Source organism: Oncorhynchus kisutch, linkage group LG26 (assembly GCF_002021735.2).
Source record: "Oncorhynchus kisutch isolate 150728-3 linkage group LG26, Okis_V2, whole genome shotgun sequence".
Classification (NCBI taxonomy): domain Eukaryota; kingdom Metazoa; phylum Chordata; class Actinopteri; order Salmoniformes; family Salmonidae; genus Oncorhynchus; species Oncorhynchus kisutch.
The window spans coordinates 11917986-11945413 of NC_034199.2; the positions used below are offsets into that span (position 1 = coordinate 11917986).

At 43.0% G+C, this 27428-nt stretch overlaps 2 protein-coding genes across 4 annotated transcripts in view; one reads left to right on the forward strand and one right to left on the reverse strand.

Moving 5' to 3' along the window:
- The window catches only part of LOC109871281 (coiled-coil domain-containing protein 148), a 46899-nt gene extending 30490 nt beyond the window's left edge, over positions 1-16409 (reverse strand). The window contains exons 1-9 of the mRNA XM_020462102.2: positions 16345-16409; positions 13994-14058; positions 13305-13426; positions 10235-10338; positions 8532-8626; positions 8275-8432; positions 6180-6275; positions 5735-5916; positions 4426-4564 (exon numbers count right to left, since the gene is read on the reverse strand). Of these exons, the coding sequence (XP_020317691.1) occupies positions 4426-4564; positions 5735-5916; positions 6180-6275; positions 8275-8432; positions 8532-8626; positions 10235-10338; positions 13305-13426; positions 13994-14048 (951 nt within the window). The 5' untranslated portion in view covers positions 14049-14058; positions 16345-16409. The remainder of the gene's footprint in view (positions 1-4425; positions 4565-5734; positions 5917-6179; positions 6276-8274; positions 8433-8531; positions 8627-10234; positions 10339-13304; positions 13427-13993; positions 14059-16344) is intronic.
- A 137-nt stretch (positions 16410-16546) lies between these two features.
- LOC109871053 (plakophilin-4) overlaps positions 16547-27428 on the forward strand; it is a 111324-nt gene continuing 100442 nt past the window's right edge. For all 3 annotated transcript variants that reach the window (XM_031805496.1, XM_031805497.1, XM_020461835.2), the window contains exon 1: positions 16547-16715. In XM_031805496.1, coding sequence (XP_031661356.1) covers positions 16661-16715 — 55 coding nt within the window. In that variant the 5' untranslated portion in view covers positions 16547-16660. The remainder of the gene's footprint in view (positions 16716-27428) is intronic.

Consider the following 27428-nt stretch of genomic DNA (forward strand, 5'->3'; position numbering starts at 1 on the left):
ATCCCTTCGAGCATGGTGAAGTTATTAATTACACTTTGGATGGTGTATCAATACGCCCAGTCACGATAAAGGTACAGGCGTCCTTCCTAACTCAGATGCCGAAGAGGAAGGAAACCGCTCAGGGTTTTCACTATGAGGCTAATGGGGACTTTAAAACAGTTACAGAGTTTAATGGCTGTGATTAGGAGAAAACTGAGGATGGATTGACAACATTGTAGTTACTCCACAATACTAACCTAAATGACAGAGTGAAAAGAAGGAAGCCTGTACATAATACAAATATTACAAAACATGCATCCTGTTTGCAAACTTTATGTCCTAAATAGAGCATCATGTTTGGGGCAAATCCAACACAACACCTCACTGAGTACCACTTCATATTTTCAAGAACAGTGTTGGCTGCATAATGTTATATGTATGCCTGTCATCAACAAGGACTGGGGTGTTTTTTGGGGGGATAAAAATAAATGGAATAGAGCTAGGCACAGGCAAAATCCTAGAGGAAAACCTGGTTCAGTCTGCTTTCCACCAGACACTGGGAGATAAATTCACCTTTCAGCAGGACAATAACCTAAAACACAAGGCCAAATATACACTGGAGTTGCTTACCAAGACAACATTGAATGTTCCTGAGGGGTCTAGTTACAGTTTTAACTTAAATCAGCTTGAAAATCTAAGGAAAGACTTGAAAATGGCTGTCTAGCAATGATCAACAACCAACTTGACAAGTGATTGAAGAATTTAAAAAAATGAATGAGCAAATATTGTATAATCCAGTTATGCAAAGCTCTTAGAGACTTACCCAGAAAGACTAACAGGTGTAATCACTGCCAAAGGTGATTCTAACATCTATTAACTCAGGGGTGTGAATACTTACTGTATGTAAATGAGATGCTTCTGTATTTCATTTTTTTTTTTTTACATTTCCAACAATTTCAAAAAAACTGTTTTCACTTTGTGATTATGGTTTATTGTGACTAGATGGGTGAGAAAAACAATCTATTTAATCTATTTTGAATTCAGGCTGTAACACAACAAAATTTGGACTAAGTCAAGGGGTATGAATACTAAATGAATACCTTTTTTCAAGGTAGAAGTGATTGTTATAATTGATCAAAAGTGCACTGTCCAAGTGTCCAGAGTCAGTCGATCTTTCAGAAGAAAGTACAGAACAAGGTCAAAGGTCAAACAACGACCAACCATTAGCCAATCACATTCACAACACCATGCTCCCTTTCAAGTGAAACATTTCTTAAGAGACGAAAAACTGTAAAACTGCAATTATTTCACAAAAGAGACAATTATAGAAAGAACAGAGCCCTTTGTCACAATGGTTCAATTCATGTAGCTGTGCTTTTAAAACAACTAAGATGAATCAAAAGGCTACGTAATCAAAGCAGCAGGATGGCCCTTTTTCTTTTACAGCTTTGCACTCCTTTCTTCCTGTTTCCTTTCTGAAGTAGGCCTGAAAGAGGTGGCAAACTGTTCACCACATACAGCGCAGGTAAAGTGTACTACAGAGGATACACAACAGATTTTAATATCAAAGCTTTGACTGGGCCGCTGTGGACAGAACATCCACGTTGACCGTTCCATTTGTCTCCAACTGCTCTGCTATGATCAAACAATACTCCCTTATCTCTCATCACATTTGCATGAATCGCAAGATGATGGACAATAGCTTACAATCATCCAAAATGAATCTCCACAAAATGATTGCATGCAGATGGAATGGGAGAGTAGTTGAACAGAGCTCTATTAACCCTGGTACAATGACTGTCTTCCGCTCTGATATTTTTTTGTTTAATTAGCTCAACTAGATTTTCAACTGGCTCAATAGTGAGTAGTATCGGTCATGACTTCTCTCATCCTCATGTTCACAATAGGCCAATTGACAATGGCCACATACACTGAGTGCACAAAACACTCTTCCCATGACATAGATTGACAGGGTGAATCCAGGTGAAAGCTATGATCCATTAGTGATGTCACTTGTTAAATCCACTTCAAATCAGTGTAGATGAAGGGGAGGAGACAGGTTAAAGAAGGATTTTAAGCCTTGAGACATGGATTGAGCTGAAATAAAAGATCCCAGAAATGTTCCATACACACAAAAAACATATTTCTCAAAAATGTTGTGCACAAATCTGTTTACATCCCTGTTAGTGAGAATTTCTCCATTGCCATGATAATCCATCCACCTAACAGGTGTGGCATATCAAGAAGCTGATTAAACAGCATGATCATTACACAGGTGAACCTTGTGCACTTTTGTCACACAACACAATGCCACAGATGTCTCAAGTTTTGAGGGAGCGTGCAATTGGCATGCTGACCGCAGGAATGTTCACCAGAGCTGTTGCCAGAGAATTGAATGTTAATTTCTCTACCATAAGCCACCTCCAGAGCGGTTTGCTGATGTCAATGTTGTGAACAGAGTGCCCCATGGTGGCGGTGGGGTTATGGTATGGGCAGGAATAAGCTACGGATAACGAACCCAATTGCATTTTATCAATGGCAATTTGAATGCACAGAGAGACCTTGACGAGATCCTGAGGCCCATTGTCATGCCATTCATCCGTGGCCATCCCCTCATGTTTCAGCATGATAATGCACGGCCCATGTCGCAAGGATCTGTACACAATTCCTGTCCCAGTTCTTCCATGGCCTGCATACTCACCAGACATGTCACGAATTGAGCATGTTTGGGATGCTCTGGATCAACGTGTACGACCGCATGTTCCAGTTTCCCGCCAATATCCAGCAACTTCGCACAGCAATTAAAGAGGAGTGGGAAAACATTCCACAGGCCACAATCAACAGCCTGATCAACTCTATGTGAAGGAGATGTGTTGCGCTGCATGAAGCAAATGGTGGTCACACCAGATACTGACTGGTTTTCTGATCCACGCACCTACTTTGTTTTAAGGTATATCTGTATTCCCAGTAATGTGAAATCCATAGATTAGGGCCTAAATCATTTATTTAAATTGACTGATTTCCTTATATGAATTGGAACTCAGTCAAATCTTTGAAAATGTTGTATGTTGGGTTTATATTTTTGTTCAGCATATGTTTTCAAACAGCATACACATACAGGACAAATGTGCCAAATGCATGCAACTGCGATGCAGTAAAACATTTCCATGCTTCACTTTGTGTCTAATAGAGCAAACAGAGTATGAGGAAAACACTGTTCCATCATTCACTGTGTTTCGATATTACGAGAATAAAACTACGTTTGTACTACTCACATTTTGCGTGTATTACGAGAATAAAAGTATGCTGAAATAACTGAGCTATACTGTCTGATGATCTTGTTTTTCCTGTTCATCATTGAGAAAATGTTTCACCTCTGGACATCCTTCTTCATCAGTTTGAGGTCAACGAGAGTTTGGCAATGCCAAACATTACTTGAGGCAAGAAGCCTGCTTTTTTTCCCGAACAAACTCCACAATAATGAGTTAGGCCATTTTGCTCAAGGGACTGATTACCAATAAGAATTGAGCCAACTTAATTATGACTAATAGCTGTATTAGGTGCAGTCTGCACTCCATTGACTCTGGCTCTGTTTTGTTCGGGCCGGAAGAGGAGAAAGGGAGAGCGCAGGAGGAAATGGCTAGATCTATCTCATCACAGCCACTTGAGGCTTAATGTGGCCCTAGGTGTAGCACCCAGATGGAACAGCTCTGAGAACAGGTCTGGGAAAGGAGAGAGAGGGGGGAGAGGGAGGGGACGAGGTCCTTGGCGGTTGTCATAGTGACGGGGGAGCGGAGGCAGTGGTGTGAGTGGAGGGCTGAGGTGTGTCCACAGACGGTGGCGCGGCACATCCTACAGCCTGCCAAGCACATCATTTACTAGACGAGCACCACGCTGACCAGGGAGATGAAGAGGAGAGACAGAGAGTCTCAGAGCTCTGGGTGAGGATGTGTGTCGAGAGGCTGAGAGAGGCAGGTATTCAGTCGATTGCAGATAGTGGATTTTGATTGCATTTGATTTGAGTGCATTTGATTGTATACCAGCCAGAGTCACCTTATGGCTGGGCGAGTTTTTTTCTCAATCTGTGCTGTGTGCATTGGACGTGCCCTTGGTATGTGTGTATGTAAAGGGGTGTGATGACAAATCACTTTGCTGGGCTGTGTCCCAAGTGGTACACGCTTAGAAAAAAGGTGCTATCTAGAACCAAAAAGGGCTCTTTGGCTGTCCCCAGAGGAGAACTCTTTGAAAAACCTCTTTTGGTTCCAGGTAGAACCCGTTTGGGTTTTACTTGGAACCAAAAAGGGTTCTCCCATGGGGAGAGTGTACCCTATTCCCTTTATAGTGCACTAAAATGTACATAAAGGTTATACTTTTGACCAGGGTCCAAAGGGTGCTATTTGGGACGCATACATAGTAAATCCAGAGCTGTTACTGTTGTTTACTGACCAGCTCCTGTCTGGATCTGTGGGGAAACAGTCTTTGCAGCAAGTCCATGTAAAGGGCTCTGTGGTTGTGCAGATCAGGAGGGTACTGGCTCACAGTCATCTGGAAGCGGAGATGGTCATCTGCCGACCAGCCACAGAACCTGGAACAGTTTGGAGATAGAGCAAAGAGAAACATGTGTGGATCACCTGCTGCAAACACAACAAAGCACATGCTGAGAATTGTTGTACAGTGACACCCACACAACGTCTCATTCCTGTCAACATTCAATTTTCACCAAAGAACGTCTGCATGATAAAGATCTGGGCCTTTCTTTTGTGTGTGCGCGTGTGTCTGTCTGTCTGTCTGTCTGTCTGTCTGTCTGTGTCTGTCTGTGTGTAGCTGTGTTTAGCATCAATGGAAATGAATATTAGTATGAGTAGATTAGTAGAATGCATTGATGTAATCAACCCCCTGGTGTGTTAAGCATAAATCATAGTCCCCAGACGCTGAGATGCGACAGTCTGGCTTCCCATTGTGATACAGGTACTCTGAGACCACCATCCACAGGGGACGCACATCCCGAACGAGCACCTCCCCACAATTCCCAACCGCCGCGTCTCCCAGTATGTGTCCTCTATTCATTTCAATACGTTGACAGCTGGAGAAATTGCTTGAGCTGTGCCGAGAATTCGAGAAAAAAGTACGAACGCAAACGGTCCAACATTCTAGAACACTGCTGTGCGTACAAGTTTGGTAGACTGACAGAACCTTAAGACTACCTGTTTTTAACAGCCAGCCTAGGGAGGGTAAACTTGTTTTATGTGTATAAGGTCTACGGTACCAAGCTGACTCTTTCATCTCTTTGTTCCACATCCACACTGTGCTCTATCATTATGTCACCCGGCAGGATCTCTCTGCATCAACACCGGCGCTTTGCTTTGATTCCTTTTGAGCAAGACATCAATTCAAAATGGCGGGCTATCAAACAACCCCTGCTTCAGCTCAGGAGGATCTACCCGCTGGACACAGACGTCCGTTCAATGTCCAGATTGAGTTGTCAGCTAACGTGAATTCAACGTGAAATCAAACATTTTTTAAACCCTTGTCATTGGACTTAGGTTAGAAGGTGAAAAAAAAAAATCCTTGACGTTGATGTCTTTTTTTTTTGCAAATCCAATCAGTTTCCCACGTTGATTAAAAGTCATTTACGTTCACTTTAAAAAATATATATATTATGACGTGGAAACAATGTTGATTCAACCAGTTTGTGCCCAGTGGATTCAACCTTCAGGGTGAGACTACTATAGTTGTGATCAGTGCAGTTCTTTACCTATCCAGGCCTTGTAGGCGATCCTGTACACTCTGCAACCTGGACTGGTACTTCTCAGACAGGGATTGGAACTCCTTGATCAAGGAGGCTGTCAGTCCAGGGTAGGGGCAGTCTATATTCAAAAACTCCTCTGGAACCTGGTCTACCGGCACCAGACAGTCTGCAGTTTTGGTAGAACTCTCCTGCAAAGGACAATGCGGTTATGTCTTTTGAAATGACATTGTGAAACATTAAGGCTGGATTTGTTGGCAGCACAATCAAACGGTGTGGCAAGAGATAGGGTTGAAACATGCCACCCCCCCACCCCCCCCGGAAATCCCGGTTGGAAGATCCCGAGGAACCAGGAGGAAATAAGGAATCTTCCTAACATAATCTCTGGAAAAACCTGTGAATTTGTGGAAAGTTATCAGAATTATGCAACCCTAATGGTGTGAGACCTAGGTACCTCCACTCCCAGGGACAGGATGTCTTCCTCTATGGCCAGATACTCTGTGTGAAGTTTTCTGTTGATGGCATCCTGCTGGTCCTTCACGGAGTTGACCTGTGTGTGTGTTGAGAAGATCTTTAGATTCACACGGACGGTGACCTCACAGACACAATTTATTTTAACACAAACACACTCTGTTTCAAGGAATTATTACTTCATTTCTCTGGTCTCCCCTACATCTGAGAAATATCAGTCTGCCCTCCTCTGATGTCCATCATGGTATAGGGGCTCTGTATCTGATAAAGTGTTGGTGAGAGGAAGTGGAAACGGATGTCTCTGTTAAAGTACACGATCCACAGAAATGTCACATTTCTATTTTCCAGTGTTGTTTTGCTTTCTCTTCAACTTGGTGGACAAATAACAGTGAATCGTATAATCAGAGCAATTCACTGAAGCCAAATGATCTCTAATTATACCCTCTTTCCATTTCTAACAGGTTTGATTTTTGATGCCACTCAGAGAGAGGAAAGCAGTCTATTGTGCAACAGTACATACTAGATCGCAAAGAAAAGCATTAGATTGTCCTTCCACCTGCACATGTTCTCATTCAAAACGTACAGGAAGTGCGAGGAAAGGAAGGCCATTCAATGTAACTACCAAGGTAATCATGTTCAAATATATCATCCGCCAGCATCATTTGGGTTCAGGGTAATGTATTAGAGGTGTACAAATGCATGCTTACACCCAATGGAGAGAAACTATTACAAAGGTGACTCATAAGAAACTCCGGATTTCATCTCCACAAGAAACTCTTGCTTGTGTTCGTTAAACCTTTATGAATGTCTCTCGCTTGAGTGATGACATTATTCATCGAACGGGGTATGTATGCACTGTTCCAAACCATCACACGTCACACGTCGTTGTTCTCAGCGGAAAGAACAAGACTTCAACAAGTGTAGAATCACTTGGAGCTGTAGTTGAGAGCTTCAGTTCAGTGCCCGTCAGCAGAGTAGTGCTAAGTTGAGTTATTATCGTTTACCTTCTAACAAGCGGATGGTTTTAAGCGTGGCTGGTCAATGGGTGAAAGGAGAATGGGAGAGGAGAGAACGAAGAGAGAGAGAGAGAGAGAGAGAGAGAGAGAGAGAGAGAGAGAGAGAGAAGCTCAATTGTGGTGAGGCTCTCAGGTGGGCAGGACTGTGTGGGGAAGACAGCAGGGTCTGGATGAAAGAGAAGAGGAATGGGGAATGAAGATCCGCCAGAGACTGACTCACTCACACAGGGGCAGGGAGACAGGCAGACAAAATGGCTGGCAGTGTCTTCCTCATCCCCCTATATGGCCCGGTTTTAAAGACACCCCTCCTGCCTGCTCTTAATCCCACCATTCTCTCCCGGAGCATAGAAAAGCCTCCAGGAGTCAAAAGGAGAATTCAGTCAATAGCAGTGACATACGTAGCATGGATTTCGAACAAACACCAGATTCATGAGGAATGAATGCTGCACTGTGGGTAACCTGAGGACTTTTGTGCGAAAGGAACAGGACTTTGATTTATTTCAAGTCTCTGTAGGATCTGCAGAGCATTCACACTCTCTGCTACCTGCAGAGAGTGTGAATGCCTTAAGATTCCTTGCGTTACATTGTGTGGATAAAAAAAACAGAGATGGATATAAGTAAGTTCCTCTGCAGCTTTCTGAAGCAGTGGGCACAGATTGCCTCAGCTCCTCTCTCAGGCCATATCCCAAATGGTACCCTATCCCTTATTTAGTTCACTTCTTTTGACCAGAGCTCTTGATTGTGTTCGTTAAACCTTTATGAATGTCTCTCGCTTGAGTGATGACATTATTCATCGAACGGGGTATGTATGCACTGTTCCAAAACATCACACGTCACACGTCGTTGTTCTCAGCGGAAAGAACAAGACTTCAACAAGTGTAGAATCACTTGGAGCTGTAGTTGAGAGCTTCAGTTCAGTGCCCGTCAGTAGAGTAGTGCTGAGTTGAGTTATTATCGTTTACCTTCTAACAAGCAGATGGTTTGTTAGAGCCCTGGTCAAAAGTAGTGCACGGGCATAGGAAATAGGGTGCCATTTTGGGCAGCGACCATGTTGTTACGTACCTGGTGCAGTACCTTCTCCCAGTCTGCCGGCTGAGGAGGCTGGTGCTGCCGCTGGTGTTGGACTTCAGTCAGTCTGTACTGCAAGTCCTCCCTCAGCTGCCAGATGGGCTCCACTGTGGCACACCTGAACGCATCCAGCTCACTCTCCAGAAGCAGTTCTAATGACACACACACACACACACGTAAGCATGGTACTGTCTCACTCTATAGGGACTGGAACAGTATCTACGCACTCAGGACTGAGAGAGGTTCTGTACCGGGGTCCAGCAGCTCAGAGAGTACTTCCTTGTCTGTTGTACTGCCCAGACCATTCAGTCCCAGAAACCCTTGCAGCTCAGCTTCAGCCTTTTCCCTGCATCATGAAAAGAGAGCAACGGGAATTCCATTAGGCATAGTGATACTGTACCAGCACTACAGGACACATCCCAAATGGCACCCTATTCCCTATAAAGTAGACTACTTTTGACCAGGGCCCACAGAGAATAGGGTGCCACTTGGGATGCATCAACACAGTGTGTGGCGCATGCTCATACATTAGTCCCAGCTAAAATCGAATGGGATTGTAACTACGGAAACAAACCTTTTCTCTCCTCTCTTACATAATCAGCACACTAATGAATTCAATGGATATGTGCTGGCGCTGTGGTGCAGCCTGTCTATCTGTGTATCTGTCTTCATTACAGGAACCCACGCTTGTGTACACCATTAACCTTGGATCTCTCTGACACAGTCATTACCCCGAGAAGCGGCAGCATGCGCCCAGGAGCTAGCGCTGCCCTTCTCACTTCACAACGCATGACACCAGCGGGCCGCGGCAGCCCAATTCTTCTGCTTCCTCTGCCTCATCATCACACTAGGGAAAGTATCTGTTGCAATGCCACAGTAGCTAGCACCTTCCACTGAGACTCGTTCTTGCTCCCTTTCTTCCCTTCTTTCTTGCTTTGTTTATGGAAAGCCATCTTGAATCTCCCATTTTACAGGGGCTTATTTTTTGTTTATTTTATCTTGGAGAGGTGCTGGCCAGACCTGTTGGCAGAGTAGGGTGGGTAAAGACTACAGTACTGTATTTGGTGTAGTGGTTCATGGTAATGGACGTGATGGGCAGAGTGCGATGGACCCAGGGGGTCTTAAACCCCCTGAATGAGACATGAGCTCCCCTCCCCCCAAATGAAACAAAGTCAAACTGTAAATAATGCTAATTTAACCATTCACCACTTTGTTTAAAAGGCTATTTGTATTGCTGCAATGGTAAATATTCAAATAAAAGCTTACTCCAAATGAAAAAAACACCCCCAACTCTGTTTCATGGTTTAAACCACTTTTCCCATGTTGCTGCACTTGTCATCCTGGTACAGTCCCGTATCCCAGCCCCTTTCAGGTGTCTCAACTTTTCTTTCTACAAAAAAAGGTCATTTTGTCAGCAAGACACACCAATTAATTCAGGCTACAAGAGTGTAGACCCAGTGACCATCGCTGAATGTCATTACACTTTTGGGTGTTTTGTCTTCATTAAATGGTGCGTTTTGGATGCTGAAATTATTTTGGAGTGGGCGAACATGCGCAGGAAGCCTACTTTTTGAAGTGATTTGTTTGACAATAAGATGAAAACATCAGTACTGGTTGTGTTCATGCCAAATTGACAGGTAATATATATTTTTACTGTTAAATGACGTCTTTACTAAAAAATGAGGAGGTCCTGTGAAGAAAGGGGCGGCAGGGTAGCCTAGTGGTTAGAGCGTTGGACTAGTAACCGGAAGGTTGCAAGTTCAAACCCCCAAGCTGACAAGGTACAAATCAGGTAGTTAACCCACTGTTCCTAGGCTGTCATTGAAAATAAGAATTTGTTCTTAACCGACTTGCCTAGTTAAATAAAGGTAAAATAAAATTTAAAAAAAAGAGAGATCCCCCGAATGCCATGGTATAATTCACACTCTGGTGATGAGTATGCAGGGTTTCTTACCCTGCATTGGCTAGTTTGATGTTCTCTCTGCTCCACACCTGTCTGTGCTGCCTCAGTAGGGAGCTCTCTTTGGTCTCCTTGGCTGTGCGGAGAGTCCTCTTCACCTGAAAAACAGATCTTATATCAGCCTATGGTTAACTGTGGAACACTGTGATATTTATCAATAATCCCTCACAAGTTTATGATAACATGACATCATTATTATCATATAATCACTGATATCATTGTGGCCAGTCATGACCGAAGCAAAGACCGCAATCATGGTAGATTACGATAGCGTCCCAAAAGGCACCCTATTGCCTGTAAAGTGCACTTCATTCTGTATTCACTTTATATTCTTTTTTAGCAGGACCTATGGGTAAAATGAGTAGGTGTCTAGTCAAAAGTACTGCACTATGTAGGGAATAGGGTGTCATTTGGGACCTAGACTACCTAGACTATGAGTAATACGTGTGGTATAAAACATGACCAAAAAGGAGTGTCCTCCTTAGTGCTCTATGTTCCTAGCTGAACAACACAGAATGAGAGATTGATATATTTTTTCCTTTTCACGCATCATGGCAAAATGGTCTTTATTCAGCAGTTTAGTTCAGTCCGTGTGTGTGTGGTTTTGTCCTTGAAATATTTACTTTGAAAGCTTTATAATCTGCTGCAATTCATGCGAAACGTTATCACTGTTGAATACTTGAAAGGAAAATACATTGGCAAATTTAAATATTCCGGTGGAACATGCATAACATATATAGAACAAAAATATAAACACAACTCGCAACAATTTCAACGATTTTAATGAGTTACATATAAGGAAATCAGTCAATTGAAATAAATTCATTAGGCCCTAATCTATATATTTCACATGACTGGGCAGGGGGTGCAGCCATAGGCCCACCTACTTGGGAGCCAGGCCCACCCACTGGGGAGCCAGGCCCACCCACTGGGGAGCCAGGCCCAGCCAATCAGAAATCATTTTTTTTCCCACAAAAGGGCTTTATTACAGACAGAAATACGCCTCAGTTTCATCAGCTGTCCAGCTGGCTGGTCTCAGACAATCCCGCAGGTGAAGCAGCCGGATGTGGAAATCCTGGGCTGGCGTGGTTGCAAGTGGTCTGCGGTTCTGAGGCCAGTTCAACATACTGCCAAATTCTCTAAAACACAAGTTTTTATGGTAGAGAAATTAACATTAAATTCTCTGGCAACAGCTCTGGTGGACATTCCTGCAGTCAGCATGCCTATTGCACGCTCCCTCAAAACTTGAGACGTCTGTGGCAGTGTGTTGTGTGACAAAACTGCATTTTAGAGTGACCTTTTATTGTCCCCAGCACAAGGCTCACCTTTGTAATGATCATGCTGTTTATTCAGCTTCTTGATATGCCACACCTGTCAGATGGATGGATTATCTTGGCAAATGAGAAATGCTCCCTAACAGGGATGTAAACCAATTTGTGCACAAAATATAAGAGAAATAAGCTCTTTGTGTGTATGGAACATTTCTGGGATCTTTTATTTCAGCTCATAAAACACGGGACCAACACTATACATGTTGCGTTTATATTGTTGTTCACTATATATAAAGTGTGTGTTTCTGGTGGGAAAATAAAGAGGGGTGAGTATCTTAATATACTTTCATTTATTTGACTTTCTCTTGTAAAAAAATAAGAAAACAAACAGAGGCAAACCACTGCTCTCGATTGCCCTGCTAGAAGCCCCAGCCATTAAAGTACGCTGTGAATTCTCCCTTTATTATGTGTTGATCTAGGGATTTTATCAGGAGCCCCTCCTGCAAAGATGTAAGGCCTCAGTATCCAGGACACTCCCACTCTCTTACTGGAGAACCAATCATTTGATCACATCCTGCGGCAACTCACAGTCATTTATTTCCCCTCTATCACTGTTGGGAAATCCACAATAGAAAGCCTGCCTTTCAGCGGGGCGGGCGTATGCAAACACTGGATGCCTTATCTGGTCCTTGCAGAGAGCTGAATTGGAGCGAGCCATGGGCAACCATAACAAGACACTAAAAAGCTGCTGCCACAGTTTACCAATTAAAACACTGCAGGTCTACAAGCATAATCCCCATGGCCCCTAGGGTTAACTTCTCACAATGCTAGGATGCAGAGAGATGAGAACTTCAAACAGCTTTATGGTTGATCCTCCTGCAGACTCATGAATATTCAAACTGCTAATCCAAATCTTTAGAATTTTGATATTCTTCTTTAATTTGATACGTTTTGGAGAGCCCATATAGGTTACGTAATGGTCTGCTGTTTCATAGTCAATCCCCTCCTCCGGATCATTGGAGAGGGTGTTTGTGTGTGTGTGTGTGTGTGTGTGTGTGTGTGTGTGTGTGTGTGTGTGTGTGTGTGTGTGTGTGTGTGTGTGTGTGTGTGTGTGTGTGTGTGTGTGTGTGTGTGTGTGTGTGTGTGTGTGTGTGTGTGTGTGCGCAAGCTTGTGCGTGTGGGTACGCCCATGATCTTCAAATTTTGAATGCAGGTCTGGATTGTGATTCAGAAAGACCTCATGGCTGCTCATCTGAGAAAGAACAACAACTCTATATAAATATGTCCTCAGAAGGAAATGATGTGCAGTGCAATGATCATGCAGAGGCATGCATGCACTGTCTCAGTCTTTTACCGTCCCATTATATGAACAGGTCTGTCACCCATCAACTGAAAGTTGCACATACATAATTAGTATGCGAGTTGCTCGTGTTATGTTGCCTAAAAGAACAGCTGAACTACTTCATGAACGTGGTAGCTTGCACCTAAGGATGTTCAAGAACAGACTGTACTTTGGAGTTACTAAATATACAGTATATCATACAACATTACATCTTAGACTTCATACATTCATCAACACTTTGCCTCTGGTATCGTATGAACTACTAACCAGGACTTGTATCCATGAAGCTTCTGTGCAGGAGTGCTGATCTAGGATCAGTCTAGCCGTTTAGATAGTAATGAATACTATTATATGGGCAGATCAGCAATCCTACTTTGAGACTCTATGTGGATTCGGGGCCAGGGCCTATATTCCAAAACCGTCTCAGAGTAAAAAAATCAAGAATATCTACCTTGTGAGCAATGTGTGCAGACTGCAGTTGTTTGGCATCAACTATGGCTTGTAGTTTCTCATATTCAGCCGGTTTATACTTTGAGCTTCCAAGTCCATCCTTCATCCGTAGAGTCAGTTTTTCTATATCAATGAAAGAAAGCATCAGATATACAATATAACTGTGTACTAGTAAGCATTGAGCATGTGAAAAGTGCATGAACTGTCAATCATATCAAACAACAGTCAATTCTCAATTCTTTCCATTTATGACAGAGCAGAGGAAGTGAGATGGAAATGGCACATCCACTGTCCTATAACACTCTGATGTGCGTCTTTGTGTGCACCCCAAATGGCATCCAATTCCCAACGTAGTGCACTAATGAAGTCGCGCACTACATAGGGGAAAGGGTGCCATTTAGCATGCAGTATTCATGATTAGCCATGTCCTATAGAAGGAGTAGAAGGAAGGAAGGAAGGAAATAAACATGTCAGACAGACAGGTCCTGATTAGTTTGGCTGTGACTCCAGGAGACGGGTGAATAAACACAGGCCATGCTGCCACGGACGAGGCAGGCATTAAAGGTGTTGGTTGAGATGGCTGAATCTCCTAACACAGGGACTTGAGGTCAAATTGTGCTTACGAGAGCAGCAGAATGTGAAGTCAGTGAGTCTAGAGGGAAGAGCAGTAAAAGCTTGGAGCTGACTTACCTAAATCATCTGTTCGGCAATTGGTTATGAAGCCACGTAGGTCTCTTCCGCTCATCGCTTCACATCTGTTGATCAGTAGTACATGGGGTTTTAAACAAATCCTTTGGGGTAACACTTCACATGCATTTGCCCGTATACCTGTGTAATAGTAACCCCCAGTTACATAATTACCTCGTAACATCACTGTAGTAATATGCTATGTAACATTACACCATTGTAATCACAGCAATTTAGCAATATTACACCATTGTAATCACAGCCATTTAGCAATATTACACCATTGTAATCACAGCCATTTAGCAATATTACACCATTGTAATCACAGCCATTTAGCAAGTAATATCAGCTAAGGGGAAAACATATGTAAACAGAAGGTTGTTTAAAGTTTGTATAGAGAGGTCACCACTCCTACCTCGTTACCGTTCCTTCTGTTGCTTTGATCAGCTCATTCGACAGATTAAAACTTACATTGACGGACTTAATGGAGAAAACCACTTATCACAAAATGTCTCCCAAAACAGCCGATTCAACATTCAGGGTCCTACGAGGTTATAGAAATAGCCTATGAATTCTCATTAGCGCTTCAAAGTGTCTGAAAGTCAACGACAGACTGTGTTCCTGTAAAGAGACACGTTGCAATATTTATTGGGTTTATCTAATGTGGAATATCCGGCTAAATACATTTTGAATTTATCATGTACATTACTTATAATATAATTATTATGGTGTGCTTTATTATGGCAAATGTGAATTCATCATAACCTCCTAAATACATTTGGAATGCATTATGTAAATCATTATTGTGAGGTTAATTATTATCGTTATCATTGACACTAGATAAAAGTGAATTCATCATATCATAACATAAGACAAAACTGACAAATGCACAAACAAAACGTCTCAGCTGAGGACTGACATCAAATGCTCTTTAATAGATGAAGAAATCAATTTGACATGGTAGGACTGTGGGAGGGTGTTAAGGAAAGAGCAAAAGAGAATAATAATTTATTCTTAATTCATTTGATTATCCTTTTCTTCATGCTGAAAGTGTGTGTCTTGAGGTTTCTCTACCTTAATTCATTTGATTATCCTTTTCTTCATGCTGAAAGTGTGTGTCTTGAGGTTTCTCTACCTTAATTCATTTGATTATCCTTTTCTTCATGCTGAAAGTGTGTGTCTTGACGTTTCTCTACGAATTGTATTGGATTAATTCCAAGGCTACCTAAAGTGTGGAAGACGTTTTTCAGAAAATAAAGATCAATGTCCATATCAATGACCCATGCAGATTGTGAGACATTTTGGCGTGGATATACATACCACTGATCCCATGGTTTATAGGTTACAGTGACTGGATTAAAGTGTTAGCACAGGTGAGAGGAGAGGGCATATGGTGCTTTACACTCAATACCGACTCTTCCTATACGCAGACTATGTGCTGCGCGTAGGGCTCCGCGACCGCTAGGGGAACTCAGTCAGGGTCTCAATTTACTGTTGAGAGTTAGAAAAGTAGAATACACAAGGTGCAATTTCGACATTTCGTAGTGCTTCAGAAATTTTCCAGTTGTTATTTCAGTCACTTAATTAGCACCGGTCAGCTAACATTTTGTAGATTGCTAAAATTACCAACCGGGCACACAGGGCATGTGTTCAGGGGCCCTGACCTACCAGGGGTCCCCCATTGATTTTGTTAGTCACTCTCACATAGATATATTTGCTTTAAATCTGCAAAAGTTTCTCACCACCTCCTGGCAAAATGGGGGGAGACACCGTTTGCCCGCGAGGTGGCAGGGAGAACCAAACCTAATTTATGACCCCCCAAATGGCTAGAGGTGGCGTTGCCTCAAATCCCAGATAAGATCTAAAGATCTACGGTCTCACTAGAAAGTTCGTCTCACGACAACGTTGATGTATCACGTCTGTAGCCTACGCTACGTATCGGTAATATGTTTACTTTTTTGCATTGGAGCTCTGAATTATAGGCCTATTCTGCAATAAGTGGGAACATCATGAACTGCTCTCAAACTTTGCCACGTTTCAAAGTGAGTTGACACTCGCAGAGCCCACATGTACAGTAGAAAAAGTAGCCTACACTGTGCACTGCTCACAAGCCTACACCTGGCCCGAATTAATTATATTTATTAGGCCAACTCACGAATAAGATAAATTCATGTTTTACATCGATTTATTTGGCCAACTCACGAACAAGATGAATCCACGTTTCACGTCGTTTTTAGTCTACTATAAGTAGCCTACATAAAGGGACAGACATTGGTAAACAATTTAGTTTACCATACGATTAGCCTATACCAAATATGTTCTACTACCAACGACGTGCCTATACCATATCCTACCTTATTATGGTCACCTCCGCAGCATAAAATGTATTTGGTTGACAAAACGTGTAACCAAGGCAACTACTTCCCCCTTGCCATTGGTCTATTCAACAAGAGAGTCACCAACGAAACGCCCTCTTTTCCAAACCAGAGCCAATGAAGACTGAAAGCTGCAAACCTACAGCGAGGTGACGTCATGCGTACTCGTGTTCCTTCGGAGTGGACGCGGTTTGCGAAGAAGGGGTCTTGTTCTTCACTGTGGAGGCGAGTTTCACCGCCCCGCATGTATGGGACTAGGAGCGGACTTGTTGAGGTGCTACTTCGCTGAAGTTACATGCTCCAATGTGGATCCGCGCCAAAACACAGCGATCACAATAATACTCCTCAAGGTACAGACTTGCTTTCATTGATTCGAAAACCATCACAATATATTGTACAATTAAAGCATCTGCACTAGACGAGCTCTGATTCCAGTCCTACATTCGTTTTTTAAACCGTAACAATTACCGCATGTGTTGTTGCAGTGCCAGCCTTCACATATCAAGCAAGGATCGTAGCTAATGCACACTAATAATTCTCTGGTGACTGATTCACTACCACGGTACACCTCTGAGGGACCTTCACTGGGTCGTGAGTGTCGCGTTTAGGTGCGCTTTGATACATTGTGGCCGAAACTTTTGATTTGTCCATTATTGTATCAGGTGGACGTTACACGAAGTTCTACTTTTTGTAAGACTATGAGTTACTTTGTATACAATCTAACAATCGCCCTTGAGACCCGGTGATCGAAATGCACCAGTAGAGAATGAATAGGTAGTGTGTGGGAATCTGAGGAATGTGAGGTCGCTGAGGGGCGGGAGATTCTTCCCTACTACATCTTTATTTTACCAAGTTTATTTAGGTTTAAACTCACGACTGTATTAAATGTCCTTACCTAGTCTAACTGTCTACACTTGTCTTTGGCATTGATTATACTTTTTTTTCTTCAATTCTCTAATCACGTAGCCTAGGCCTAGATAGTTTTACAGTTCTGCACCAATCCCGAACCAAAACCACCTTTTTAGTCACGCTCCAGAGAGTGACTCACTCGTCCCTTTAAATTATAATCGGCGTATCTACCATACAATGCATGTGTTTGGGATTGGCAATTATTGTGGTTCATTCGTACTGTTAAACGTGTTCATGTTTTTAATTTCAGCTAGACTAGTTCACGTGTCCCATACATAGCCGTTTTCTGGATTCACGCAAATCGAGGCGAAGCATGTTAGGGCAGATTGATACTAGGTTACTCGAAGGGAAAGTGCAAGGCGTGCCCGTTTGAAGCTCGGCGAACGGTCATTTATTTTCAGTATTACAGTGGAAGGAACGGTGGAAGTTTAGTGAATACACTATTGCCTACATTCCTCACTCTAATCACTCACTGTCCCACTCAGGAGAGCAGCAAAACTGTGCCCTGCTATTTCAGAGATGCGTAGCCTACTCGGAACTTCCTGACGTCTCCACGTTTCCATTTCAAGCATTCATTTAAAATTCACCTCTGGGAATGTGCACAGATATCTGAACTAAACGGTGCATAGGGATGACAGAAGGTAGCCACAACATTTTAGAGTTGAAATGATTTCATAATCGATATCACCTGAGTGACAAGTGACTGTATTTCTTGCTCACCCAAACAACTCAAACCTTACTGGAGTAGTCTGCTGTGCCATCGTAAAACGTTCACAAGATGGATAGAGCTACTATGTTGCCTTGCATGGGAAGACATTTACAAGAGCATATGCAGAAGTAGACGAGCACACGTGTTGCTGAAGACCAGTGCAACCAACTGCCCATGGACACTATTCATACGATAAGAATTGACTGGTATCTTACGTCTCACAAATCTCTCACCGTGTACACGAAGGCAGAGACAAAGAATGTCCTTGGTTGTCAGGGCAGCTGAACCAACTGGTTGCTTTTGGGTTTGTGCATTTGCTGCGGAGATTTGATTGACAGCTGCATGAACTACTTAATTTGTTCAGTTCTTCTTATTTACCCAATCACTTTTGGTCCAGTTGGTGACTTGCTCTCTTTGGTGTGCAGCACCTTGTTCAAAAGAACCTTATGGTTATTGTATGGTATGGACTTGTTTCTTTCTGTGGTTCTCTTCCAATTCTTCTCAATACTTTCTCTTCCTTTGAAAAGTATTGTGCCTGGTCACCAATGGCGTCAAAAGATTGACAACGACAACGAATCATCAACAACATCAGATACCTAGAATATCTCCCATCTAACCACTTAGATGTAGCTTTATATTCTACAGGCATCAGTCCATACCTAGTTGCCATGCACTGTACTGTATATTCTATGAATTAAAGGTGCTATCTAGAACCCAAAATGGTTATTTGGCTGTCCCTACAGAAGAACCCTTTGAAGCCAGGTAAACCCTTTTGGTTCCAGATAGAGCCCCCTTTCCACAGAGGGTTCTACGTGGAACCCGAAAAGGGTTCTACCTGGAGCCAAAAAGGGGTTCTCCTATGGGGACCTCTGCAGAACCCTTTTGGAACCATTTTTTCTAAGAGTCTAGCTCACTAGGTGGCGGTGGTGATGTTTGAGGTCATGTTATACTACCAGCCTATACTCTGAGTCTGTGTGAATCCTCTCTCTCTCTCTCTCTCTCTCTCTCTCTGCCTCTCTGCCTCTCCAAGGTCAGATGCACTATGTGATGCTCCTCGTGATGCACATTACCCAAGCCACCCTCCCAACAGCTGACATCTATTGAAGGAATTCGCTTCATGAAAAATTTAAATAAACATTTATCATGAGGTATTGCAGCAAAGGCTGAGTATGAAAACCTTCTTTGTGTGAGTGTTCTTGGTCGGAGAAAGTGGTGTTGCTCTTGCACAAGTGGTCAGGAGGATGTTTTTGTGCAGACCACAATGGGAGACAATCGAAAACGCTCATTGGAGTCTATAGGAAATGGAGCATAGCAGCAACAATGACGTTTGTTTGAATCGTGTCCAACCCTTCGAGAGTTGCCATCCCTCACTCTTGCCTGTATGTTAGGTATAGATGTAGTCCATTAATGCTCTGTGCTCCTCTGTTATTGTGAGACTGTGACTGTTGACCCTAGATGAAGAAAGCGGCATTGTTTGTGTGATCATGGGAACAACTGCTGCTTTTATAGTCTGAGTCTCAGCAGAAACACAGCCCGTCCGCATCCCAAATGGCACCCTATTGCCGATATAGTGCACTACTTTTGACTAGGGCCCATAGAGCTCTGGTCAAAAGTAGTGCACTATGTAGGGAATACGGTTGTCATTTGGGAAGCTGGCCCAGACTGTGTGTTGCTGCTTGCAAAAGGCCCTTTTTTAAAATCTGGTTTGTTGTGATTGTTTTGATCCGGTGCTCATGTCAGATGCTGTTTAACAGGAACTGACATCAGTCAGTTGAATAGTTCAGCTGATTTTAGATGCCCCTCATTGTTGAATCATTCTGTCTAATTCTGCTCTTTCAGACAGTAGGCTTGGGTCACCCTACATATCGGAATTGTTATTATTCAACAATTTTAGCCCATTGGCCTACATTTCATTTCTGAATAATACCCATTATATAAAGCATTCATTATCTTTGTTTTGCGGTCTGCTATTGGTTTAGTGACATGTATTCAACTATATGTTTACAGGTCATAATCATCTGTGTATATTTTCTGAGAGGGGGATGTGTGTGAATGGATGCTAATTATTTAAACTACTAACAATATTGAATTAACCTGTTGTTCATGTTGGTAATATAATTACAAAAACCACTCCACTTTCTGCAATTACAAAGCAATATTGTACTATGTAACAACAATGTCGTAATTATAGTTTAAGAGCAACTTAATGTTCAGTGTTACCCATTATTACCTGCCTCAAGCAATCACGTTGAAAGCCTGTCCCCTGTCCAGAAAATACCTACACAGTTCATCACCGGTCCACAAAAACTGAGAGGGTTGAAATACCAACTCCAGTTAGATAAAGTGCATTTGTTTGTTTTCTCCCCAAGTTAATCTGATTCCTTGATATGTTTCAGATAATAAAGGGTTTTTCTCTCTCATCAGATAATGATAAATCCTACATTATGGATACACTCCAAACATGATGAGATATTGAGTAATATTTAACTTTAACGAATGGCCGTGAGTGTGAATGACTACTGATGAGGATTTCTCAAAGCCTTCCCTGTCTTCAACACTTAGCTAATCTACTGCAATGGGTGATTTTTATGGATGTCTCATTAAGCAATAAGGCCCGAGAGGTGTGGTATAAGGCCAATATACCACGACTAAGGGCTGACTTTATGCACGACGCAACGCGGAGTGCCCAGATACACTCCTTAGCTGTGGTATATTGGCCATATACCACAAATCCCCAAGGTGTCTTATTGCTATTATAAACTGGTTAACAACATAAATAGAACAGGAAACAAGTCGTTTTCTCTCATACCCGTGGTATAATTAAGCAATAATGCACGAGGGGGTGTGGTATATGGCCAATATACCACGGCTACGGGCTGTTATTAGGCACGACTCAATGATGCAAAATGGTTACCAACGTAATTAGTCCAGGAAAAAATACATGTTTTGTCAGACCCGTGGTATACGTTCTGATATACCACTGCTGTCAGCCAATCAGCATTCAGGGCTCGAACCAACCAGTTTATAATGTCTGATATACCACTGCTTTCATCCATGATTGTCTGGGTTTCCATGTGTGCCCTGAACAACCTGTGACAGGTGATGAGGCTCTGTACCCCGCTGAGTCCCCCTGGAAGGACACTCATGATGCGTCCCAAATGGCCCCTATTCCAGTGGAGGCTGCTGAGGAGAGAACGGCTCATAATAATGGCCGGAACGGAGCAATTTCCATGGCAGCAAACACCTGGAAACCATGTATTTCATGCCATTCCACTGATTTGCGCCCTATGGGCCTTGGTCAAAAGTAGTGTACTGTATATGGAATATGGTGCCATTTTGGACACATCTTCAGTCACTCTACTGCCTCTGTGGTTCAGTGGCTGGCCATCACTGAATCATAATATCCATTGAGAATGAGTATCCATCAAGAGCTGCCATTACCCTTCTTTTTTTCAGGATGCCTCTTTTTCCGTCAATCCTTTTTTCCCTCTTTCTTTCCATCCCACATGTGCATGGTGTGGTCTGAAGAGAGTTAGCCCAATCCTTGAGGCCAACCACAAGTTGTAGACTAGAGAGATTCCACTGTCAGTCTGTAATATCTATCCCTGTTTTATCACTTGGGCAACAGACTTTTCTGGGAATAGAAGAACTGTGAGCACAAGGTATTTTAATCGGTGACCTTTTCAACAGGATGAGAAGAGATGAACCAACACCCACACTTGAAAGTTTAGACCGTTGACGTCACTGGACTGTGTACAGTATTTGAATAAAACCCACCGTATTGCAGAATCTATGCTAGTCCTCTATTAGATGTAAATGCTCGCTTTCATGTATTGTATATATAATCAAGGTGATTTAAGGATAATGTCCCACATGCAGTCTGCATTCAGTTCTGCTTCTATGGGTTGTTGGGTTGAGGTACAGTGAAATGATTTGGTGAGGCATGTGCGCTGCCGATCAAACTAGATATATGTCGATAAATTCCTGAAAGAGCTCCAGATTTCAGGCTTTGATTGGATCCTGGGCGGCTGGCGATAGTAAAGAACACAAAGCATGTCAGCGCTTTGAGAGATTAGGTGCACAATGCCCCCCCCCCCCCCCCCCCACCAGTGAAATAGCCTTTCATAGCCCTGACATGCTGAGTCTGAAAGACCAGCGGCTCGCCGTGCTCCAGACTTCTGCAGTGTGGAGTGGACAGCAGGGAACGGGGAAGAGCCATTTCAGTGTGAATTGCTCCAGATGTTGCTGACTCACCAGACCACAGTCTTTTCTGCCAGCTCTCAACCCTACCTCCTCGACGGGGAGGAGGAGGATGGCATACTGTTGAATATTTCAAAGACAAAGTGCATGTTACCGTATCACTCGGGGGGGGTTCCTGCTCTCTGGTTACTAGAGGCTGAAGACTGAAGCGGACAGGCCGTCAACCCTGCATAGCGCGTTGCCGAACAAACGGCCTCCAGAGAATTCAGCAGCAGTCACTGAGCACTGGACAAGATGACATAACCTGGCATGACACTGCGTGATGAATGGACAATTGTTAAGCCTGCTGTCATATCGCCGTAAGTAATACACGTTCAGCTGGGGCCAAAATGGCCAAGTGTTTTGTTCTTCTGGCTAAGATGTGCTCGCAGATGGCTTCATTTTGATGACGGATGTATTTCGTCAGTGTGGTTGGTGGTCCTCATAGTGAACTCTATAGTTCAATGTATCACCTAGCCTTACTCTCCAGTGATGTGTTGACTGTTGATGTAGGTTGAGTGAAATACTACAAATGTGGTATCGGATGTCGTCCCAGAGTGGTGCGCAGACACGCTTGGCTGCTGGATTTGGATTGAGGTGATGGCATCTCCCCTAGGTCAGGAACCTATGTTCTCCTCAAGTCATGTGGGCGGATGTCAGAGGTTTATACCGGCTGCCGAGGCTCCAAGTCTAAAACTGAAACCAGATTCAACCTGCAGGATTCCTACGCCTCAGCTGCTTCCATCATGGCCATTCTTTTCAACCGCAGAAGATTCACTTAAATGTCAAGCAATTTCAAAGTGCTGTATGTTTAGTAATTAACTCGAGGGAAAGGGGTTGAGACATTGAAACTTAACAAAGTTGGTTCAAGTACATGACATTTACGTTAACATTTCATCGAATGCTATTATGTACTTTTGCTGTGGTTGGTTTTAAGATCTAGTGTTGATGTTGAGGAGCTAGATGACTCTTTAACGGAAGCTCCTCGTCGACAAAAGATGGATCAAATTAAGATCCTACATCTGTATGTCTTTGATAAAGTGACCAGGTGAAAACGGACACATTTTGAGACTTGAGGAAATGGTGGGTGTAAAAAGAGGCTTTGACGAATCAACATTTCCACTGCTCTTTCTTCTCTTCAGGTTTTTCAATTTCCCAGCACAAAGTGTTGACATGATTCTGGAAGCAGAGAACTGTCCCGGAATAACCTGCAATTTTCTCCCGCTGTGCAATGTCTGAAAAAGTTGACACTTGGCAGAGTGGAACTCCACTACGGCCGCTATGCTAATAGCTATATATAATGTCAGGCATTCGACCCGTTTTTAAAGGGCTAATTTTCCGGTGGTGGAAAAAGTATCCAATTGTCATACTTGAGTAAAAGTAAAGATGTGTTAATAGAAAATGACTCAAGTAAAAGTGAAAGTCACCCAGTATAATCCTACTTGAGTAAAAGTCTAAAAGTGTTTGGTTTTAAGAACAAGAGAATAGACTGACGAGTTTCAGAAGAAAGGCCTTTTGTTTCTGGCCGTTGTGGGCCTGTAATCGAACCCACAAATGCTGATGTTCCAGATACTCAACTAGTCTGAAGAAGGCCAGTTTTATTGCTTCTTTAATCAGGACAGCTGTTTTCAGCTGTGCTAACATAATTGCAAAAGGGTTTTCTAATGATCAATTAGCCTTTTAAAATGAGAAACTTGGATTAGCTAACACACTAACACAATGTACCATTGGAACACAGGATTGATGGTTGCTGATAATGAGCCTCTGTACGCCTTTGTTGATATTTCATTAAAAAATTGGCCGTTTCCAGCTACAATAGTCATTTACAACATTAACAATGTCTACACTGTATTTTGATCAATTTGATGTTATTTTAATGGACAAAAAAAGTGATTTTCTTTCAAAAACAAGGACATTTCTAAGTGACCCCAAACTTTTGAACGGTAGTGTACATTGCATTCCAATGCTTTTGATAAAAGTACACGTTTCACCTCAGAGCAGTAAAGTCATGCTTGGCCTACATGAACAATATCTGAGAGAACAATTAAAGCCCTTCTCATCGATTCTTTATTACCTCAGCTCAAATACCTCCCACTCCTCAGCCCAGCGCCCTCCCACACCTCCCAGTGCTCTATATCCCCTTTCCTGTGGCTTTGCGTTATAATTCATCTTGTGTTTAAGAGTTCCTGTTTCCAAGTGCAATTGGTTTGTTCTAGAAAATGTGTATATTAACCTTTGACCATAAGAAGAGCATGGCATTTAGCTAACTGGCTAAAACGTTGTTTTAAAAGGGCAACTGAAGGTGATTGGACTGTTTGTCATTTTCCTCGAAATCTCATTTCCCTTTCTCTACATGGTTCAATGCATGTTAGCCCCCAAGTTGTGTACGGAGCTACATTTTGTTATACTTTTCCTTTTTTGTTTGATGCGAAAGCCACCAAGGAAGACTCCCAACACAAGACGTATATATATGCTGCTCTGAGTTGGAGCCAATTATGTACATAAGCCCTGGATTGCTGTTACTACGTCTTTGGCCAATGAAATGCTTTGAAGTCGCTGGTCAGACACCATATTGGTACTCCCCAGTAGGAGAAGTCCTCCTTAGGAACGAATGGAATTCTACAGTATTTCAATGACATGTATTTAAGTATTTGAAACGTGTATGTTTAGCTCACATAGTATAATTTAAACGTGTGCTTAAAGGTAATAGAATAGATGTGTCAAAAATGAATATAGACATTAATAAATGTATTTCCAATTTTTTTTGTTTTTTTTACAATGATGGCGAAGGGCCACGATGGAGGCACAGTGGCTTCAACATCCACTGTATATATAAATAATTGGTTGTAACGCATCTGTTTAGCTAGCCTCATACACATCTTGTGCACATAAATGCTTGCAAATACTTTGCCAATCTCTACATTGCATGCCTCATCCCCCTCAGTTGGAAAGTAAATACAGTATATACTTGGCCTCTTCTGCTGGAAAGTCTTTGTTCTTCTCTACACATATTTACCTGTCCTTGAGAAGGGTTCTGTTGAAGTGAACGAGACATACAATATTTGAAAGGGAAGTTTACTTGTATATCCGTAATAAAAGCCCATGTATCATTGTGCTGTGCAGGATTCTCTGTCGAGGTGTTGGAGCTCAGCTTTGTAGCTGGCAGTTGTGATCAACGACGACTTTCCCCGCGGTACGGGCACCGCCAGGCAATTACTTCACAGATGAGACGTGACAGGACGTTTGTTTGCGCCGAAGCCAGAGAAGGGAAGGAACATGGGGACGGAAATGCGACCTTCAAATAATATTATATAGTCATTTATTTGATTTGATTTCACTGGTGATTTGTGAAATCTACTTCACTTTTCATAGTTTGCTATGACTTAATCTATTTCTCAGCAACACTGTTGGTATTGTAGAAGTGATTGACGGAACTGGGAGATACAACAATTGTTAAGGTTAAGCATTCTCAAATAGGGGAATTGTGGTTTTGTAGCCTGTTTTCCCAGCTGTGAGTTGAAGGACAGAACAGAACAGAAGAAGACAGGTGTGCTCCCGCACTGCAGGTCAGGGACGCCCACCACCATGGGGCCTGTTTGAAGTGTTAATGAGCTGTAAAGCTATGGGTGCTACGCTAGCTGCGGCACGCTAACCAGCCCTTAATGATTGGCTCGCCTTGGAAGGACCAACTCTATTTGTAATGAGAAATTAATTACTTCATCCCCATTTTCTGGATTGGATTTAAAAAATATATATTTTTTGTACTTTTCACCCATTTTTCTCCCCAATTGGTAGTTACAGTCTGAAACTCCCGTACGGACTCAGGAGAGGCGAAGGTCAAGAGCCGTGCGCCCCCCCGAAACACAACCCTGCTGAGCCGCACTGCTTCTTGACACACTGCTCACTTAGCCCAGAAGCACCAACGTGTCAGAGGAAACACCACACAACTGCCGACCGAAGTCAGCGTGCATGCACTCGGCCCATCACAAAGGGTCGCTAGAGCGCGATGGGACAAGACCGGCCAAACCCTCCCCTCACGCTGTGCCAATTGTGTGGCGCCTCATGTGTCTCCCGGTCACGGCCGGCTGCGACACAGCCTGGGATTGAACCCGGGTCTGTAGTGACGCCTCTAACACCCACGATTCAGTGCCTTAGACCGCTGTGCCACTTGGGAGGCCCAAATGCTGTTTTCTAAAGGCTCTTTCATGCAGTTATCAGTATCAACCACTTCATTTGAATGGACGGCAGCACGGTTCTCGGTGACCTCTGTTCATCCACTCTAAATCAGTGCGTATTTAATAAGCAATGTTAATGCAAATCAGCTCTCAGGGGAGATGTTGCCAGATCCAGTCTTACTCGTCTTCTGCCTCAGCCCTCTCTTTATAGGGGATATGCTGCTGGTAGTTTCTACTGATGGATACATTGATGGCCTGTTCCTTACCCGAGGTGGTTCCTTACCCCATAATCTTCCCCCAAGTGTTGTTGGGATGGGGTTTTATATGTCTTTCGTCCCTAGTGTCATCTTCTCCCAACCCACCTATAGTGGTTTCATCCTTTCCGTGCTGTGTGAGGGCATTGAAGATGGCACACTTTACGTTAAGACAAAAGGGTTAACCTTTACGATCAGTTGTTTTACACTTTACACCACGTTGCTTTAATCTTCATGCATGTGTAACACTGTAATCACTACAGTAACACAATTTGTTTTTTTCATATTATTTAAGGTATTGCTTTGTTATGGCACAGTGGTGGAGTCGAGCGTTTCTTGCTATTACACATTTGGAACAAGGAACAGTCCCCAATTCCTGTGGACTGTGTGTCGCGGATAGGACTGTCTTCTAATGAATAAGGTTGTGTTCAGCCGATTATCTCCCGCTCCCATTGCAGTTCATCATTTCTCTTTGATTGAAGCCAATGGCAGTAATATGTGCCATCACCAATGAGTGTTCCTACTTGCGAGTCCTCCGATGTCTCAGTCCTTGTGAGCGTGTCCCACACGGCAACCTATTCCCTTTATAGTGTGCTACTTTTGACCAGGGCCAATATGATCGCATTCAGGACGCATCGTGATCTGCGATGGATGTATGTGGATGTTGACTGGGAGGGAACATGGACGGCAGGACCGCTAGATCATAGAAACAGAACAGGAACCGGAGGAGGAGGGGAGTTGTGAGGGCTGGCTGGCAGCGGCACGGCTGTGTGATAA